The 22,060-nt window shown below is 38.7% G+C and overlaps 1 protein-coding gene across 1 annotated transcript in view; it reads right to left on the reverse strand.

Annotated features, from left to right (window-relative positions):
- The window catches only part of UNC13C (unc-13 homolog C), a 330,670-nt gene that overhangs the window by 182,629 nt on the left and 125,981 nt on the right, over positions 1-22,060 (reverse strand). Inside the window, exons 10-12 of the mRNA XM_072148188.1 lie at positions 20,433-20,660; positions 17,457-17,598; positions 12,868-13,037 (exon numbers count right to left, since the gene is read on the reverse strand). Coding sequence (XP_072004289.1) covers positions 12,868-13,037; positions 17,457-17,598; positions 20,433-20,660 — 540 coding nt within the window. The remainder of the gene's footprint in view (positions 1-12,867; positions 13,038-17,456; positions 17,599-20,432; positions 20,661-22,060) is intronic.

Below are 22,060 nucleotides of genomic sequence, written 5' to 3' on the forward strand. Positions count from 1 at the left end.
ACTGGGGATGAGGCGGCTGTGTGTAGCTGTGTTACTGGGGATGAGGCGGCTGTATGTAGTTGTGTTACTGGGGGCGAGGCGGCTGTATGTAGCTATGTTACTGGGGGCGAGGCAGCTGTATGTAGCTGTGTTACTGGGGATGAGGCGGCTGTATGTAGCTGTGTTACTGGGGGTGAGGCGGCTGTATGTAGCTGTGTTACTGGGGATGAGGCGCTGTATGTAGCTGTGTTACTAGGGATGAGGCGGCTGTATGTAGCTGTGTTACTGGGGATGAGGCGGCTGTATGTAGTTGTGTTACTGGGGGCGAGGCGGCTGTATGTAGTAGTGTTACTGGGGGTGAGGCGGCTGTATGTAGCTGTGTTACTGGGGGCAAGGCGGCTGTATGTAGCTGTGTTACTGGGGATGAGGACGCTGTATGTATCTGTGTTACTGGGGATGAGGCCGCTGTATGTAGCTGTGTTACTGGGGATGAGGCAGCTGTATGTAGCTGTGTTACTGGGGATGAGGCGGCTGTATGTAGCTGTGTTACTTGGGGTGAGGCGGCTGCATGTAGCTGTGTTACTGGGGGTGAGGCGGCTGTATGTAGCTGTGTTACTGGGGATGAGGCTGCTGTATGTAACTGTGTTACTGGGGATGAGGCGGCTGTATGTAGCTGTGTTACTGGGTGCGAGGCGGCTGTATGTAGCTGTGTTACTGGGGATGAGGCGGCTGTATGTAGCTGTGTTACTGGGGGTGAGGCGGCTGTATGTAGCTATGTTACTGCTGGGATAGTGGAAAGTGAGCGGGAGGACGTGTATGCACGCTGCACACAGTGGGGGCCTCCACCAGATTTTGTGCCCAGGGGCCCCCACCAACCTTAATCCGGCCCTGATCATTGTCCTTATTAGAATACAAGAGCTTGTTCTATCTGCGTTACACTTGTAACTGATGCTTTGCACACATTTTATGTTTCCTCTACAAATGTGTTAGTCTTTAATTGTGTAAAGGTATTTGACAAAAAAAGGACACCACAAATGTCCTGGCTAAAGATATATGACCAAAATTGTATGAGTTATTTTAACATAAAGACAGTGATGAAGAAGTATATCTGATACAGTAAGACTTAAAGAGTATCTATAATTATATTATGGTTATTATAATCCATTTAGTTAAAGGGTTCCTAACATTTCATCAAACTTGCCTTAAGCACAGCCCCTCCCTCTGATATCAGTCACTGCTGTAGAAGTTTCTGTTTAAGTACTATAATTGTTAGGGGGAAGGGGGGGGGGGCAGTGCAGCAGTATAGTGAAGAGATCTCAAAAACCATAGCAACATAGGGCTCTAAGTCCAGTTACAGTCCGGGAATATAAATGTATACTTCACAGTACTGCTGCTACTAACAACACCTATCATAACTAACACTGTATGCACTTTTGTATTCCCTAAACTTAGATCTGGTCTGGAAAAAGACATTTGTAAAATAAATTTGTCATATCGTAAGGCAGATGGCCCATCCAGTATACCCTACAAGTTACAGGTTCATTGTAATACAATATACCCCTTTAAGGGCGCAGACTTTTTTGGGGGTTTTTCGCTCCCCACCTTTAAAAATCCACAATACACTTTTTTCCCATACACAGAGCTTTATAAGTGCTTGTTTTCTGCATAACACATTGTACTTACTACTGAGTGTATTTTACATTCCATGACATATACTGGGAAGCTGGAAAAGAAAATCACAAATGCAGGGAAATTGATAAACAAAATGCATTTGTGCTTTTTTTCTTGTGGGCTCAGGTTTTACAGCTTGGTGTTGGTACACTCACATGGATAACAAATTTATATAGGTTTTATTATGTTTTAATGGATATTTAAAAATAATGTGCTTTTGTCCCCCCCCCCAAAAAAAAATGTCTTAATTTCATTGTAATCTGACACCCATACTTTTTCCCATACTTCAGTGCACTTCATACTTCAATCATTTTTGTGTGGAATGAGATGACGCTTTCATTGCTAACATTTTTCAGACCTTTGGATCAAATTTAATCTTACTAGTTTCAAAACGGCAAAAAGGGGCATTTCGGTCTTTTCGGTGCTATTTTCCACTACGGGGTATAACAGTTTTTATATTTTGATAGGTCGTGCATTTGGAGGTATGGGAACACCTAACAAGTTATTTGTTAATTTTATTGCAGTTCTATGGAAAGCAGGGTGATTTGAATTTTAAGGTGTGTATTTTTTTTTTAATTTCAATGAAATAACAAAGCCTGAGGTCTTGTACAGACTCCAGTTTGTCATGGGGACAGACTGTTGCTCCCCAATGTGGAGTGACGATCCTCATGAAGACAGAGCTGCACGCACAGCCTCGGCATTTAAATGCTTCCAGCAGCTTTGTCAGTGGCAATTAAATGGTAATCACTCACAATCAGTGCCAGCAGCAACCGCAGGTTGTATCGCTTGGTGTTTGCTGCATAATGTAGAAAAGACACAGTGGGACTTATTTACTAAGGGTTCGTGGAAGCACAAACTTATTTACTAAGAGTTGTCAGACTTTCTGACGTCTTTGGGTATTGCACGGCTGTGACAGGTGTTTGACAGGAGATTGGTTTTTGGCACAGCAACAGAAAACGGGGGCCGTGCCGTTGGACGATCCGACTGATTCGGACTGATCACAGGATTTAACTTTCAAATTGTGTTGCAAAATCAAGCACTTACATGCACCAGGAACACATGCAGGATATCAGACGCACGATCTTAGTGAATCACGGCACAGTGCATTATCGTTGGACAATGCACTTTCTGAGAACTCCTCCGGACGGGTAAGTAGATTTGCCCCTGTATGCTTGGAGAGTGCACAGCCTGTGAGCCCTCTTCATACATCCTTAACAGCCCCATGATGTACAAGTATATTATGGGGTGTTAAAGGCTTAAAAAACGTTACATTTATCTATCTAGTATATCTATCTCCTCTCTTTCTGTCCATCTACAGTACCTCTCTAGGAAATCTATTGGTGTATATATATTAATATTGTTGAAAATATTCAGACTTTTTTGTCATTATGATCCATTTCTTTAGCAATAAGATACAAGGTTTAACAATAACAAAACATCAAATGATATTCATTTGCAATGAAGCCGAATGTAGCTGTCATCAATCTGGTCTTCATCATATCACCAGCAACTCTGAGTAACCTTTGGCACAATCTAAAATCTGCACCCTCAGGGAATGTACAGTATCAGTTCTGTCTGTAACGGACTTGAAATGTTTTTGTTACTTGAAGCATAAACTTATGTAGATGAAACAGCTTTGTCTTCACAATCACAAACTGTTCAAAGTATGTGCAGCCAGGTAAGAGACTTGCAAGCCCGAGATGTCAGATATAGCGAGGGAAGCAATTAGCTTCCCTCGGGCACTTGGGAGAGAAATTACCAAAGTTTCACTAATATCACTTTCTGGTGACTATGTGATAATCATAAATTAAGCCCCACTCCCACAATAAATGATGAGTAACCGAGTGAATGTGAATATGAGCACAGTACCTATAAATGTATCTGGTAAATCAAAAAACTTTGAGGCTGACTAAGTGCCAGACAAACTAAGTTTGTAAAATGTTCTGAGTGAGCAATGAACACCTGCAGTGTCTCTTTACACAGTTATTATTTAATGTGATATATGAAAATCCACTGCCCACCCACTGCCCACCTCTCACCACCCAAAACTCTATCATGTGAAAAATATATAAGCTGACTCATCCGACTGCACACCTCTGTCTTGTTTCCTCACTCATTACTTTCTCAACCCACTGCTGCTTCCAGTACACAGCATGAAAAACTTGTATTACCTATTGTCATAGAGATTCTATCCTCTAGAATGCAGGTCTTTAGTAACAAGTGATCATGAAAGGTTTGGTTTGTCCATTTTTATGTACATTACTCTTATCATACTTTGCTTATTATGAGTTTAAGGAATTTTCTGTTCCATCAATTTCATAACCACACTATGGGGCACATGTATCATAAGTCCGGCTTTGTCCATCTGCTTTATGGGACTTTTCTTGGCTTTCCTGCTGTTCAGACAAATCTTAATGGTTTTTCCTTATTGATACATGTGGCATTTGGTCTTTAGTGAATTTGCAACTTTTTGAAACAAAAGTCTCCAAAAGTCTTGAAAAGTTGCAATCAGTTTCAAGCAATTTTCTCCACCTGGTCAAAGGCAGCCGTAGATTTGTACCAATATTTGTGATTTATTTTCAACTTTTTTAAAAAGTCGCAACTTTCACATCTGGATTTATGTGATAACTCAGGGAACGCTGCAGAGAACTAGACAATGAAGAACTTTGAAAGGAGACAGTTTTAGGCAAAAAAGTCATATAGTAAGTCTGAAAAAACTAAAGAAAAGGCAAGCCAAAAGTTTGATACAAAAAGTTGCATATTGAGGTGCAACTCCACTCCTGCCATAGGAAAAACTTAGGAGCTGCGTGCAACTTTCTATCAAAAAAGGTGAATATCCACTGCTAACAATAAAATATTATGGGCAACATTTATCAAGCTGTATGAGCCAGTGTAATAACTATGACATGTAAAATACATCTAAAGATCTGATATAGTAAGTCACTCTTAAGAACAGGAATAAGATCCTGTCTAACGATAACACAAATCCCTTAGGGGCACATTTACCAAGAGTCCGAATGCCGCATTTTAGTTTGGTTTTGCAATTTTTTTCAAATTTGCCCTGAATGGCACCGAGTTTTTGGCGCACGCAAGTGTGGCGCATCGGCACCGGCTTGCATGCGACATAAATTGGGTGGCATGAATGTTGGACAACACAACTGATTCGGACAAACCACAAAATTTTAAAAGCAAATTGTGTCGCAATATCAGCACTCACATGCACCTGGAAGAAGAAGGTGAAATCCGGCGGACCTCGGCGCAGAAGCCACACAATCTTAGTGAATCACGGCAGAACCGAATCCTCACCGGACATTCCAGATCGGAGGCGTCAACGTGAAGGGTAAGTAAATGTGCCCCATTGTGTTTCAGTCATTGGGGCCATTCAAAAGAAGGTTTAAACCCCCCATGTGCCTTTTTCTACTCCATTTGTTCAAAAGCTTTTGCAGCAGTTGACTTTTTCACCATCCTTTCCAGTTACCACAGGAGGGCATGGCAGAAGCGGTGAAAAGAGGGATTTAGTCATTTTCCACCAGCTTTTTGGTGTATTATTACTACAATTGTCTCCAGTCCCTTCAACATATAATAGGCGCATGTTGCATAGGGATAAGAGGGCATCAAGTCTGACAATGAAAAATGCTGGTCTTAATAAATGACTGCCACTATGTTTAAATAAAAACTAATTTAAAAACTATCCAATGCTCAGCTTCACAACTATTTTATTTATTCTTATTATGCAATATAGAAAAGTTTTATTGCCATACAGTATTTATTAAGGATATTCATACACACATGCCATTCTCAGCTGAAACCTGGCACGTATATATAGATGAGCAGTGCAGCATAGAGGGTTCTGTCACAACGCCCCTGCTTCTGCACAAATCCGTACTCATATCAGGCACATGTTCAAAACACTGCATGTCAATAATATTTTCTCTTTCTCTTTTATAAAGCTGTTCTGCAGAATCTCTGGTGTGTTTGTGTTACCCTTTACTATAAACTGTAAAGAATATTGGATGTCCTCTCAAAATTTGGGAACGGTTGAAATGGACACTCCCAATCATAAGTGCTGTTGTCTTTTTCTTGATTGAATGGGGAGATGGGCATTGGGGCAGATTTATCAAGTTGTCTAAAAGTAGGAATGTGCTTAGTTGCCCATGGCAACCAATTACAACTCAGCTTTAATTTTACCAGTACTCATGAATATTTTAAAGAGGAGCTGTAATTGGTTGCCGTGGGCAACTAAGAACATTATTACTTTTAGACAGCTTGATAAATGTACCCCATCATCCTTGAAGATGTACTAGCATGGCTATAGGATCCTGAGCTGATGGTCCTCAGTTTACCAGTCTATAGTATCAAGTAAATTTACTGTATTGAGACATAACAATTGTTTAACAGAATGCTCTCAATCTGTGACATGCTTTCATTCTTTTTTTTGGCAGTACCATGTCACAGAATATGTATCCTAACTTAAATATTGAACGTCTAGTGTGATAGTTGTTTTACGTCAGCTTCTTGTTGGATGTGGCACATTAAGACTTTAGTTACTGATCTGTTCCACAATCTGCTCCAGGCCATGTGTTGGCTATTAGCATTGAACTTTTCCCTAACTTGGCTTGGATAATGTAGACTATTTGATTTTGCATTCCATCTGGTGTTGTCTGACTGTAGAGAGGCTACTATGGTTGATTTAACAATGCATCCGTACTGAAAAGGTTAACTGTATTTACAGAAGTTGATATCTCTCTGCTTTAAAGATGTGTTGTTCTATTGTATTCTATTTTTTTTTTATCTTGTACCTTGGCCTTTCAGGGCCATCTGTCAGCAGTCTCCTTCGTTTTAGTCTGATATTGATCAAGATGAAACCTTGTTATTCCTTCCTCTTCTAAGTCAATTGTCAGAACATAAACTCATGTAGTTTTGATGTTGAATTGAATCAGCATGAACCCAGGATTTACACAATTATGCACAACTATAGATAAGCTTTGATGTCTCTTGCTGTGCAAGGGTTGTTTTGCGCCTATTTTGCGCTTTTTTTGTAACGTCACGCCACAATTCTCCTTGTGTTGTTGCACCCTATTTGTCATTACATTGTTCCTTTTTACAGATGTTTGCACCCAATTTATTGTACTATTGCGCCTCTATGGGCGCAAATAATTGCGCAATTACACGCAGACCAGACCAAGCTTAGGAAAGACAATGGTATGATTTGCGCAACAAATTGTGCCTTTTATAAAATTTGCTAAAAAAAACCCTACATTTGACAAAGAAACAAAACGACAAAGACAAATGAGTTGCAAAAAAATAGACTCACAACAAGTGCAAAAAGAGCGCAGAGAAGGGGGAAATAAGATAAATGACCCCCATTGTTTAACTATACAAGGGAACCTTTATTAAGTCTAGTAGGCAGGTCTACATAAGTTTAGACACAATTGTGTGTAAATAATCATGGGTAAAGCTTGTGCCAGAACAGAGAATAAGCCAGTAACCATGATGACTATTTCTGGGAAGGAAGCCTGCATTAAAAAATAGATTTTCAACTCTTGCAACAAGATATATTCAAAAATATTACAAACTAAGAATTTTCTTAGAAAAATGTCACAATAAATTCTAAAAATGTACCCCCCTAATGTGACATTCTGAAATATCTGCCCAATCTTGTATTGGGCTGTAGACTCAATGGGGCAGATTTATCAACCTGTCTAAAAGTCAGAATATTCTTAGTTGCCCATGGCAACCAATTACAGCTCAGCTTTCATTTTACCAGTGCTCATGAATATTTTAAAGGGGAGCTGTGATTGGAGCTGTGAGCTAAGAATATTCTGATTTTCAGACAGCTTGATAAATCGGCCCCAATCTGCCCATACAAGTATTGTGATAAGGAGGGGTGGAAGAGAAGCCCAATCAGAGACAAGCAAGAAGAAAAGAGCTGCTGCAGAAAGTAGTAAGTTTCTACCTGAACCACTAAGCCCATAGCCTAGTGGATTAGAGGCTCTGGGTCTCTATGGCAGGTGGAGTGTGCAGGTTGTGGGTTCAAATCCCCGACTGGGCAAAAAATTAAGTTTCCTACCTGACCAGTAGGACTTCAAGTAGTTGTTCCAAGTATTATCACTATCCCTTATCTACAGGATCAGTGAGGATCTTACTGCTGAATCCCCCACCAATCTTAAAAGGGTGTTATGTTCCTGTTCTCACTAATAGAATGAAATGGCAGGTCAAACATGTGTCCTATTAGTATGTTCAATACTATGGCAGCATTGGACATTGCAAAGCACAGCATTTGGGTATCGATGAAACTCCCATTTACTCTACATGAGGGCGCCAGAGATAGACAAGCACTCTTCTTGACAGGCGGTTCCATAATATTGAATGGAGCGTCAGGATACATTATGTGAATGTTGGGGTTTACAGCAATTGGATTCTTGCAGATCAGATTGTTTCCCTATCCTTTGGATATGGGACAATTTCAGGAACACGGCCCCTTTAGTTCATGTAAATATTGATCTGTTAGGTAGGTGAGCCTCCTGTACTATTTATGGGAGAAATCATTGAAAGTTAGTCCACACACACTAGATCAGGGATTGCCTTGACCAAGCGCATGTGGAAAGGTACAATTTCAATTAATGGCTAGAAAGAGGGTACCAGCATGACAGCGTATGATAAAGGGTTATTAAAAGGGTTATGATACTGCATGCTTTAATTTTGTAAGCTGTTTCATCTATTGCCACCATGCTGTGTAGATAGAGCCGAATCCACAGAAGTCAGTTTACTACAAAAGAAAAGATTGCATGTTTCTATATTTTTCTAAAGATACAATACTCTAAAGAAAAAGAAACAAATATCTTCTTATGTTCAGGAAAATGTATCGATGCATACCATCCGCAGTCTGCAAGATTCTGTTGTCTGCCCATTAGCCAGATGAGACTTGGAATGTAATACCTTTGTTGTGTTGTGAAATCGACTGTCTGGAAACTAATATGATTTACAGAAATCATAATGCTTTGAAGAAAAAAGCTTCTGTACACTCAAAAAATGTAGAAAGGATTCTGTTCAATGGCATATTTAATGTCTGCTTCTTTTAATGGCTTGACATTTTTTGAATTTATTGGAAGTTGGGGAGAGTGACCTTATACTTTATTTGCTCAATTTAAAATGATATGTAAAAAAAATAATCAATGTATGGTCTGGCATCCAAGAGACAGCTCTGTATGTCCATGAACACTGTAGACCCCTACAAAACACACTTACATAAAGTAAGGCTACATTCACACTGCCGTTGCCCGCCCGTGCCGTACCGTAGCGGGCAACGGCAGTGCACGGGGAGAGGAGGAGGAGGTGAGCGCAGCTCACCCCCGCTCCTCTCCATAGGAAGTAATGGGGCACGGCGCCGTATTACGGCAAAAGATAGGACAGGTCCTATCTTTTTCCGGGTACGGAGCGGTACGGTGCCGCACGTGTGCAGCACTGTACCGCTTCCGTAGGGCGCCGTGCGCCCATTGACGTGTATGGAGGATGTATATCGGCCGTATATACGTCGGCCGTATATACGTCCTCCATACGTTAGTGTGAATGTAGCCTAACACAGTACAGGCAGTCCCCTACTTAAGAACACCCGACTTACAGACGACCCCTAGTTACAAACGGACCTCTGGTAATTGGTAATTTACTGTCTACAATAAACACCTATAACAGTTATCAAAGGTGTCTGATATTAACCTTTATTGTTAATCCTGGTTTTTATGATAATCCAACATTTTTAAAATCCAGTTGTCACATAGAACAAAAAAAATTTGTCTGGAACTACAATAATAAAGTATACAGTTCCGACTTACATACAAATTCAGCTTAAGAACAAACCTACGGAACCTATCTTGTACGTAACCTGGGGACTGCCTGTAACAACAATGGCTCCAAGTACAGTATTATGGCTGAATGTAAGACCATTGCAGATTTACTAAAGTTCAGTTCCCTGCATTGTAAAATGGACCGTAGGAAAGACAATGGTATGATTTGCGCAACAAATTGCATAGTTGAATGAAGTACAGCTTTTTTTTTAGACAGTACAAGGCTCCTCAGTATAAGATGCATCCCATATTTAGCCGTAACAGAAAAAAAGAAATATATTTTGCCTGGTGGTCCCACAGAAAAGCACAGCACCTCTGTATACACACATCTGTGAGAAGTAGAAACGTTCCATAATAACAAAGGACTTGCACAGCTCACCAAAAAGGCTACACGAATGGACAACAGCTGAACAATGAGTTTCTCCGATGCACGAAATGAATGCTGCCTGAACTGCAGCCGCAGGAACTAACTCAAATAAACCATTGGCACATTCCAGCACCAAGAATAAAAACTCCTACTTTTATTGGTCACATATTAAAATATGTCAATGTCAATGTCACCATTAATAAAAGCAGTTGACTGTTGGGTACAGGAAAATATTTAAGTGTCCATCATAGCAAGATGACACACACAATTACCTCCATTCACTATTACACAGCACTACTACATCCATTCATTCACTTACGCACACAGCTATGTATCATGGATTGATTCACTCTCACACACATAGCCTTGTTACATAAATTTACACAAAACCTTGTTATATATCCATAGATTCACATAGACTGCTCTGCTACATACATCAATTCACTCATTAAGTGCAAGCAAGAGAATAAAGGAAACTTTTACTCCTCTCCCCTACATAGGACCCGCCCTGGAGCATCAATAGGTTTATATAATTTTAATAGGTTTTAATAGGCTTAGAATATTACAGTGATGAAGCATGTGATCAAGACAAAAAAAGAGAGAAGGCTACCGCATCCAATATGATGAAAAAAGGTTAAACCTTTATTCTCACAGGCAAGCTTGACAAAGATTCATGGTGAATCGAAACGCTGCAGTTTTTTCTATGCCTGTGTGAATAAAGGTTTAACCTTTTTTCATCATATTGGATGCTGTGGCCTTCTCTCTTTTTTGTCTTGGACTATGGATCCTGCACACTAGGACCCTGGGCTGCGTGCATCAAACAAACAGCTTTTGGTAAATACATTGGTTGCTGTCTTTTTTCTTTTTGAAGCATGTGATCAGTCACATCAACCTCCTTCATGCTGTCGTTAATAGTGAAGATGGTCAGAGAGAGAGTTAGTCACCTGATCTCCCGGACAGCAGTCGTGGGGGTCTGGCAGTGCTGGATCCTACTGACTTTAGACTCTTGCTAAAATGTGTGTCCAATAGTCCAAGAAATATGGTTACAGTAATTAAGAAATTAGCAAAACCACAACATTTTATGATTTCTGAAAATAGAATGTTGCTTTTTCCCCAGGAGTAAAGATTTCACAGAGCTATGATTATTGTTGAAGATATCTTAGTGTTGGACATGGGGTATATTGATTATCAATATTCTACACATATGAACTTTAATGCCATTATTTTTTCATATTATTTATTTAGTAAATTATGTATTTTTTCATCTCTACTTTAAAAGGTCACTGTAAAACATCAGATTATTTTGTCAAACAACACAGCTTTTTAAAAGGGATGGGAAATGGCATTGTAACAAATATCCTAAACAAATTCCACTATTACATAATTTATCTGTAAAACTTCTGCTGCATCCGTGACCTACATACGTTTTTCCTCTCTTCTTCAGACTTAATCCAGTTAAATGAATATTTCATTACCTTACCTGGGTTTGCAGCTACAGACTTTCTTACAGAAGAGTGGTCTGCTAATAAACGAGAGATAATGTAATGTGTCTAGTGCTAAATCATCTGCAAGACCACAGTAAATCTATGGTGAGCACATGTATACCTCCATTATGTTCAGCCATCAAAATGTGTATTAGAATGTTTTTGACAGTTTGATTCCCCAAATGATAAGTTTGTGTTTTCTAAAAATTATGAGTGAAATATCTCACAGCTAGATCAGACAGGTTTATAGCATGCAAGTGTTATCACGTATATAAGGTAGACATTTATAGTCTTTATAGGAGCAACATGTACTTAAAGGGGCATATTTATCAGGACGTCTGCGCCACTGATGGCCCTGAAATAATCGCAAATGCTTGCTTATTGCTAGCTTATTTCCCCAATCCACCACCTTCACGCCAGTGGGGCGTGAAGGGGGGGCGCGGCCGGCCGAGCGGAGGGCCCGGCCGGATGGGAGTGGGCCGTCGCGGGGCGTTACTGTCCCCGCGTCTGCGCATTTGCTGCCGCCCGTGACTTTTCATAAGTGAAAAGTCACCGGCCGCGTTTTTTTCTAAACGCTTCGCAGCCTCCCGCCCCGATACATCAAGAGGCAGAAGCCTCTTGATGTATCCCTCTTCAAGTATGCAGCGGTGGGGCTATCATACGCTGGCCCACGAGCACCAGCGTATGATAAATATTCCCCATAGTCACTATTATAGCTAAAGTACAATTATTAAAGTTTCTATATTACATTGCATCAGTACCAGCATCCTGAAAACTCCAATACAGTTTTCACCAAGTGGGGGCATGCAGTTTGGATCTCCAAATCTCCTTTGTTTCCCAACTAGCTTTTATAAAAAACAACCAGTCTACTCAACTCTCCCCTAACTCCAAGCTGTTGCCTGTGATGGGTTGTGGGAAATCTGACACTGCAGTAGGTAACAGAAAACTAAATCATGAATTTAACTGGATGTTCTGCCAGGCAGAGACAGAAGTAGGCAAGTTTTATTGCAGGTCTCTATTCTTTTTATTAAAACAGCTACGGCTTCATAGCAGGAATCTGCTACATCTCAATAGGGTGGTGCAGTTGCTTTGGGCAAAATATGCCTAGAAAGTTGGAGGAGTGTTTAAGGTTATACATCACGCATGTGCCATAAAAACTAGTGGGGTTTTTTTTGTTTTTTTTCTTCCTTCTAACCTCCATATGTTAAACCTGCCCACTATTGTTTGAGTTTTTATTTTTCACTTACATAAAGCTCAAACAAATCGGGACTGGATTTTACCGTTTAACATTTTGGTCGCAATTTATGAGAAATTTTGTGCAAAAATCACAACTGAAATCATTGATTGAAAATGAAGTTTATGGGTGATCCAAAAGCTTCCCAACATCTATACCTCAAAAAAGGAAATAATTCTTCTTTTTAAAAAAAAAAAAATTTTTAGTCTGTAAAACTGAAAGATGGATTTCCTGAAAAGTTCCAAAATATTGAAGTTTACCATTGTCAATAATATCGTGAACACTTACCTAAATTATACCAGACATCCATTTCTCCACTGAGTGTCCTCACATCTACAAAAGTTTGTCCAAGAAAATCATCTGATTCTTTCTTGAAATGTTGTTTTACTCTAGATTTTATGTCATCATCTTCATCCCATACCCTAACTTTGATCCGATCTGTGGAATTGTGGCATTCACTGTGAATGAAAGTGAGAAATGCTACATTAACTGAAAAACTAAAAGTTCTGGTTCTTCTGGGGTTGAACAAATAAAAGATGTGTTAGGGATGTCATATCGATAAAATCATAAGATGGGTCGTACCTTCTATTACTGTACATTCTTTTCATAATATATGATTCTTAACACTTAACACTTCCCTCATCAATGTTAATACATTAACTTTGAGATGTTGATGAAATAAAGTTGCATACATTAAATGCACAACATCGATTACAAGGACATTGGACAAATCAACATAATACTAGAAGCTAGTGTTTGCATTTAATAATATGGATCGTAATACAATGAAATGGTGCATTGAGAGCTGACAGGACTACAAGACAGCAGATGGATAGCTTAAACCAAAGCTGATTTATAAGCTCCCGAGATACATCTGAAAGCTCTTTTACCCATTCCTTGCTGACACGGCCTGTTAAGTAGAGCACCATACAAATGCCTTATACTGGGGAAAGAACATTGTATTATCTATGGAGACACTATTGGTGGGGATAGTGTCCCAATGTGTAATAACTCATTGAACGTTATGGGGCAAATAATGAGGGTCTCTTAGAGTCTCCCACAGTTTGGAATTGTGTTGCTTTAGATTCTGTTCACACTTTAGCTGGTATCTCTTCCGTACAAACGAAAGCTATGAAACCTGAGAAGAAGCTAATGAACCAATGTTATTCCAAAGGGATTCACCAAGATCTGTATGGAAACAGATCTATCAGCTCTGTCTTAGCACAATAGACTATACAACCCATAGGAAAAAGAAAATAAGTATGTGATTTGCTGTATAAAAACTCATATATATATATATATATATATACACTCACCGGCCACTTTATTAGGTACACCATGCTAGTAACGGGTTGGACCTCCTTTTGCCTTTTGCATTCTTCGTGGCATAGATTCAACAAGGTGCTGGAAGCATTCCTCAGAGATTTTGGTCCATATTGACATGATGGCATCACACAGTTGCCGCAGATTTGTCGGCTGCACATCCATGATATGAATCTCCCGTTCCACCACATCCCAAAGATGCTCTATTGGATTGAGATCTGGTGACTGTGGAGGCCATTTGAGTACAGTGAACTCATTGTCATGTTCAAGAAACCAGTCTGAGATGATTCCAGCTTTATGACTTTCCTGCTGAAAGTAGCCATCAGATGTTGGGTACATTGTGGTCATAAAGGGATGGACATGGTCAGCAACAATACTCTGGTAGGCTGTGGCATTGCAACGATGCTCAATTGGTACCAAGGGGCCCAAAGAGTGCCAAGAAAATATTCCCCACACCATGACACCACCACCAGCCTGAACCGTTGATACAAGGCAGGATGGATCCATGCTTTCATGTTGTTGATGCCAAATTCTGACCCTACCATCCGAATGTCGCAGCAGAAATCGAGACTCATCAGACCAGGCAACGTTTTTCCAATCTTCTACTGTCCAATTTTGATGAGCTTGTGCAAATTGTAGCCTCAGTTTCCTGTTCTTAGCTGAAAGGAGTGGCACCCGGTGTGGTCTTCTGCTGCTGTAGCCCATCTGCCTCAAAGTTCGACGTACTGTGCATTCAGAGATGCTCTTCTGCCTACCTTGGTTGTAACGGGTAACTGTTGCCTTTCTATCAGCTCGAACCAGTCTGCCCATTCTCCTCTGACCTCTGGCATCAACAAGGCATTTCCGCCCACAGAACTGCCACTCACTGGATGTTTTTTCTTTTTCGGACCATTTTCTGTAAACCCTAGAGATGGTTGTGTGTGAAAATCCCAGTAGATCAGCAGTTTCTGAAATACTCAGACCAGCCCTTCTGGCACCAACAACCATGCCACGTTCAAAGGCACTCAAATCACCTTTCTTCCCCATACTGATGCTCGGTTTGAACTGCAGGAGATTGTCTTGACCATGTCTACGTGCCTAAATGCACTGAGTTGCCGCCATGTGAGTGGCTGATTAGAAATTAAGTGTTAACGAGCAGTTGAACAGGTGTACCTAATAAAGTGGCCGGTTAGTATATATATATATATATATATATATATGTATATATATATGTATATATATATATATTTTTAGATAGATAGATAGATAGATAGATAGATAGATAGATAGATAGATAGATAGATAGATAGATAGATCAGGTAGAGGTTAACGTCTGGATATTTAACTAACCTAGGAGTTACTTTTAACACTGAACCAACCAGATCTGCAGAGAACTAGAGACTATGCAGATATTTGTACCTCTGAATTAACGGCCATAAACGTACAATTTTACAGAGAGGCCATAATGCTGTTATGATGCAGCCAAGATGTGGTCATCATGTGGTACAGTATTCCTTTAATTCATTTCAATCTGCATGCTTCTTATCACTAGTGGTTTTGTAACCTGTTAAACTAAACTACTGCTAAAAATGCATTATGAAAGATTGTAATACTGTGTTAATTGTCAACTTTCGACCTCAACATGACCATGTCAAGACCTCATAACTGCTTCATGACCATATCACGATTCACGACCGAACCAAGTTATCTTATCCCAAGGACGCACAAGGAGAATGACAAAGGTAAACTCTTTATAGTGAATTTTAAAAGTTGGGTTGACCTCCAAACATCTCCTTAAAGATTATTTTTCAGCTTTTGCCTGAAGTCTCAACTTAAATAAAATTTAAACCTTCATAAATAGTTTTGTTGCATTGATAATGTGCAGCAGTGCACTGTAAGCCCCAGATATATGCATTACTGAATATTTCAATAATTTTACATTACATTACTGCTATATTTACTCTACATTAAAAATTAGTTTCCTAGTGAATATACCATCAGATACCATGACAAGGTGACCTTGTACATCTTGTTGTGTGGAGCCTCACATATTTTATTGACATAGTCACTAATAACCTGATATCTAAAGTATAGAAAATTTGTCATTTACACAATGTAAAATTATTTAACTCCTTCCTGAAAGTGTCATTAAGTTTTAACTTCCATCTTTCAAGAGCCATAGCCTCATGAGACCATTTATAGGGAATTACTTGTAGATTTTTTTCTTTCATTGCCCATAATTATAAGAGATGCCATCTTCCCTGTCTTGTTACAAGATTCAATGATACCCTATACAGCCTTATTGACATCAAAAGTCTGATGAATTATTGAGATTTAAAGGAAACCTGTCATCAGGATCAGCCATTTTCCATAATAACAGGTTCTCATAGCATGTTTAATACTAATAACCAATCTGCATTTATCATTAACATTACTATTTCCACTAATTTTAAAGGTATATAAAGGTTTACCTGGCTTCCTGCCAGCAAACTACATTGAGTCATCAGGGCATCTGTTACAAGGCTGCAATCATCATCATTATCTGCTCTCTGCTCTGCTAGATCTTTCACTTTCCTCCCCATTTCACATAGCTCTTAGCTGACGCATTGCTCCAAGCAAATTTCCTTCAGCTTCCATTTTCAAGAGGGATGGGGGAGGAAGATCTAGTGAAGCAGAAAGAAGCTGATGATGATATATGAAACCACCAATGTTAGCAATAAAAGAAAATTGGAAATTAGTATTAAAAAGGCTATGGGAACTTGTCATTAGGTGAAAATGTGTGTTCTGATGACAAGTTCCCTTTAAGGAGAGTTTTCTATAAATAAGAATTATTCACAAAATAATCAATGTAAGCCAACTAATATGTAGCATGAATTTAGTTCAGACTAAAAAAAATCTAATTTATTATCCAGCATCATTGTGAGAAATTTGGCACATTTTATAACGGTATAGCCTAAGATTGCATTGTCTAAGAAGTTTAAGACAGGATTGGCAAATTGCCCCAATACCAAATAAAGTGTAGATTAACTTATTTTATTAAGATCTCTTTTGGGTACCATGTCCCCCAATATTTGGATATCTGGAAGATTAATCCTTCTTTTAATACTTTAATAAGGTGCATGACTGGGGTTTATATATTGTGCACTTTCATTCTGCAGAGAAAGGGTCTATAAAATCTCTCATTAGAATACAGTGCTATCATGGGGTAATGGCTTTTCTTTCTTCTACCTATGTGAATCTTATACGATATATTGTATATCATTGACCTTCTTCATGTCACCATCTAGAATGAGAAAAGGTAAAGTCTGACCTTTCAACTAGTAAATCATTGTACATGACAGGTATTTCTCAATTAACTATTCTCCGCAAGTGTAGTACAGTAACGCTGCATTGATTGGAGGAAGGATCTATGCCTCTCGTGATTTACCATGCCGTATAATTCACTGCCCATTGATAAGAACCGGCAATGGATTAACATGATGATAGATTTTTCCTGTCTCTTACACAGTTACACTATCAGTAACTACTTGGACAATGTGTACTTAAACATTTTTAACAAGATTTCCTGTACTTACAAATGAAATGTCTCATCCCATACAGGGTTAAGGTTTCCAAAAATGGTTTTCGTTCTCCTCTTAGTCTTTCCAACTTGGACTGTCACATATGGATCACTCGACCCTGTTTTATCTTTTGCTTGTAGACCCTGAGCACAAAGAACTACAAAATATAGACTACTCATTAGTATACAATATTGTACACAATAATAATGAAGACAAATACTATAAAAGAATGGATAAAACTGTATACAATTTACATACTATTTAGAACTATTGCTCTATGTACAATATTTACCTGAATAAAGTAACAATTTTACATGAAGATGAAGGACTGGGTTACTGTAAGAAACCATTCCAGATACATTGGATTAAAGTATTTCAATAGGATAAGTTATCAATAGCAGATTGATGGGGATCAGATCCTCGCCACTCCTGGAGATTGTAGTGTTTTATAGAAGCTGTTCTTGGTGTTGTAGCTCCATCTCATCCATTTTAAAGGAGTAGAGCTAAATCATGATCATTTCACTAATGGATATGACATCACTGGTCTAAAAGAGGAGCAGCACTCCCTCGAGCCTTTATCAAACATCTGATCACAATGAGAACTTTTTTTTAAAGGATAAGTCATAAACCCCAGATTGTTAGTGGTCCACAATCCCGTAACTCCACCAATCTGATGTTGACACAGACTTAATCATCAAAACAGTTTTAACCTTTTGTTTTGGATGTTTTTTTGCAGTCAATTGATTAACCAGAATTGGTAGCAATTTAATCAAATTAAGTCTTTTTTGCATAATAATTGTATGATTAGGGTCTATATTTTCTATAAATTGGCCTTTAGAAAAATCACCCTTTTCTCCCAAGACTTTTAGATACAACTTCAGAAAAAAAACACTTTATTAAAAAACTATATAAGAAATGAATACCATGGCCCAGAGAAAATAGACCATTAAGTATGGAAGAAGCCAATTATTTTGCTGTAAGGTTCTTCAAAGTGTCCATTTGTGTGCCAAATGCCTTTTAACATACCCCTAAAATATATCTTTTTATTTTATCATTCTCACTAAAATTAGAAATATAAATATGTCTCTTTTCTTACAATAAGAATATATTGGAATATCCCAAAAGAATGATGGAAACATGTAAGGGAAGATGTACATATATCTTTATCAGGATACTGGAGCTCTATGGTGTTTTGACGAAGTTGACTGTAACAGACTGCAGTCGATTGTTTGCTGCACAATATACAGCAAATTCTGCAAATATTAGTCTAAATTCATTCACCCAAAAATAAACATAATTTTGCTATTAGAAAGTAGTGCAAACATCCCAAAATTGTTCCTCCTCATGCCTATAAAATTTCACATTCTGTCCCCAGAGTTTTTTCATCATGTGTGCAACCCACCCTATGTGAGTCCAATATGTGCCTCCCTCAGTGCTGAGTCCAGCACATTTAAAAGTCTCCATTCCACAGCTGCACCTACAGCATCGGAGAGGGGGGAATGAGGGACCTGAGTTCTCTTCAGCGGTCACACACAGCCAATGTCAGTCGCAACTCCCTCATTCCCACTCTCTCTGGAATTCTGTTTACAGGTTTAGTTTGAGAAATCTTTTGGTTACCAATAAACATAAAGTATTCAGTGCAGTACAAGGTCTGAAAGGCATATACAGTAAATGATTAAAGGGGTTTTCTAGCCCTATTCTATACATGTGTACCTTTAGGACAGTTGATTGTGTGTTTGTGATAATTTACATTTCCACCTCTGCTCATTCTGCAGGTACGGCCAATACACTACTGATGGATCTGTCGAGTTCTGACTCCATCTGTAGTGCAGTGGTACTGCTAACAAACGTAACTTCCAAAATTAGTAGAATTAAAACATTTTTTATCAGAATATGTTTACATGGTATTTCTCCTGAGATCAAATCTAATAAATAAAAGGATTCTGAGACACTTATCTGTAGGACTAGCTACCGTATGTTCCTGATGCACCAGCATTATCACTTTCCTGACTCTAATCCATCTATGCCTAATCCTGCAGAAAGATAGGATTTTCAGTATAACAAGCGCCTATTGAATAGGCGCACATACTATGTGCATGTGTATACCATCTAAAGAACTACAGAATGAATGTGTTTTGCTTTACATTAAACACAAGCAATATTTCTAATATATAAATGGTGCATCTAAAACATATAGGGGGTCATTTACTAACGGCCCGATTCGCGTTTTCCCGACGTGTTACCCGAATATTTCCGATTTGCGCCGCTTGTACATGAATTGCCCCGGGTTTTTGGCGCACGCGATCGGATTGTGGCGCATCGGGGCCGGCATGCGCGCGACAGAAATCGGGGGGGCGTGGCCGAACGAAAATCCGACGTATTCGGAAAAACCGCCGCATTTAAAAACCGAAATGTGTCGCTTGGGAAGCGCTCACCTTCACCTGCTATGGGATGGTGCATTCCGGGGCGTTAAGATTATTTTCGGCGCAGCAGCGCCACCTGGTGGACGGCGGAGGAACTACCTTCTTAAATCCCAGCCGGACCCGAATCCTGTGCAGAGAACGCGCCGCTGGATCGCGAATGGGCCGGGTAAGTAAATCTGCCCCATAATGTTTTAATAATGTTGATACAAATATATAAAAGCAAGTGAAGTGTACCAATACAACATCCTGACATGCCATGATGAAGATTTTGTTAATCACGCATATGCAGCCATGTAACTATATGTGTCACAGTGTAGTGGAGCATTTACTAAAAGTTATGTTTTACACACAACATTTATACTTAACTCTACTTTTGAAATGTATCGTTGTCGTAAGTTGAGTGGATATTTAATGCAATATTGTGTACTTTCTCAATATTTCTAATGTAGAAGAGCTGAATCTGAAATTCACATTAAAGTATTTTATAACATGTCATCAGAAATGTGATTGTTATTTTACGTAAGAGTAGAACCTATTGAATACAAAATGCTGATATGTAACTCTTTACCTGTGATTTTGATTTTAGCGGACCACTTGGACGTTCCATCTAGAACGTTTTGTTTGGCCGATTTTGTATGGTGCACAAAATCTTCTTTCGATATCTGGAAAAGCTCCTGAATAAGTTCGAAAACCTCTGGTCTGTTTCTTTCTCGAATTTTCATTCTTTCCTTCATTGCCATGATAATATGTTGAGTTTTATCTTCTGCACCATGCTTTGAACTTTTCTCTGCTGCTCCTAACAAACAAATAGAATTATATCAATGAATGTCTACTGGGAAAAACGGCCGACTGGAGCAAGCAAAACAAGGGCTTGTATCAGTCCAAAATATTCACATTTTTGTAGCTGAAACAATTAAGTGCTAATACTTATAGATTTATATAATTTTCAACATTCCACTATTTATTCATAGCGGATTTATTTATGATGATCAGTTTCATTTTCCATATCCTCTGCCCACACCACACCAATCATATACCAATATAATAAGCCCATTGACAGCAAGCAATTATTGATGTCATACTTATGCCATAGATGGAAATCATTTTAAAAGGTAAATTCTTCTCGCTTTTATCGGATTGTTTACAAAAATGTAAAAAGTTAACCATCCATACAAAAAGAAAAGCTCACAACTAATGCACTCGGGAAGTTTTTTTTGTCTCCCCCTGGCATACACTGTACAGCAAATATACATACTCCACAATTTTATACTTTTAATAAAATTTTCTGTAACAAATGTATTTTTTAATCAGTTGTGTTCAATTGCATGTCTCTGAGGCACACATGTGGCATCACTTTAGCTTAACCTGCCTGAGCTACTATTATCCCTTTGGATTTTATGAGAAAAGGGCAAAATTTTGTCATGTTTTCTCATTATGGGTCCTTTGTACCATTATACAGACTATTAACATTCTTAGAATGAACAAGAACCAGTTCAGAGCCCAAAGAAAATATACAATCTTTTTTTGTACTCTTTCTCTAAAAATGGTACTGCATTTCATTTACTTATGCTCCTTTTGCAGCACATGGTTAAGTATGGGTGGTATAAGACGCATCCGAGAAAAATATATTTTACAACAATTAAGAATTCTGTTGGTCACACACAAGCATAGTACACACATCCATACATTCGCTCAGCCCTGCTACATCCACTTACACACACAGCTCTACTATATTCTTTTACTTACTCAGGTCTGCTTCATACATTCACTCACAGAAACACATTCAGCACTGCTATACACAAACACACACAGTATTGCTATACACAAACACACTCTGTATTGCTACACACACACACACACACATTTTTTTGTTAAAAAGTGCTCGTAGTCCTAAAAATATGGTAATACAATAGTGCTGTTTATTAAGACTAGACTACTAGACCTGCCTAAGATCTGCTAGAAAGAATTTTCTGCTTGACCATCCTGCACTCTCTTACCATCATTTCTTTATTCCATTGTAACATTTTCAGCACATTATCTGAGCTAATTATTTTTATTTATTGTGTTTTATGACTTTCCTGTATTACTTTTCGCTCTTTTAAAGTTTATTTCATTTTTAATTTGTATGTAAATTAAGCTAATTCCCATTGGAGGAAACATATTTTCCAGCACATATGATCATTTTTATCAAAAATT

This window comes from Engystomops pustulosus, chromosome 4 (genome assembly GCF_040894005.1).
Source record: "Engystomops pustulosus chromosome 4, aEngPut4.maternal, whole genome shotgun sequence".
NCBI classification, from domain to species: Eukaryota; Metazoa; Chordata; class Amphibia; order Anura; family Leptodactylidae; genus Engystomops; species Engystomops pustulosus.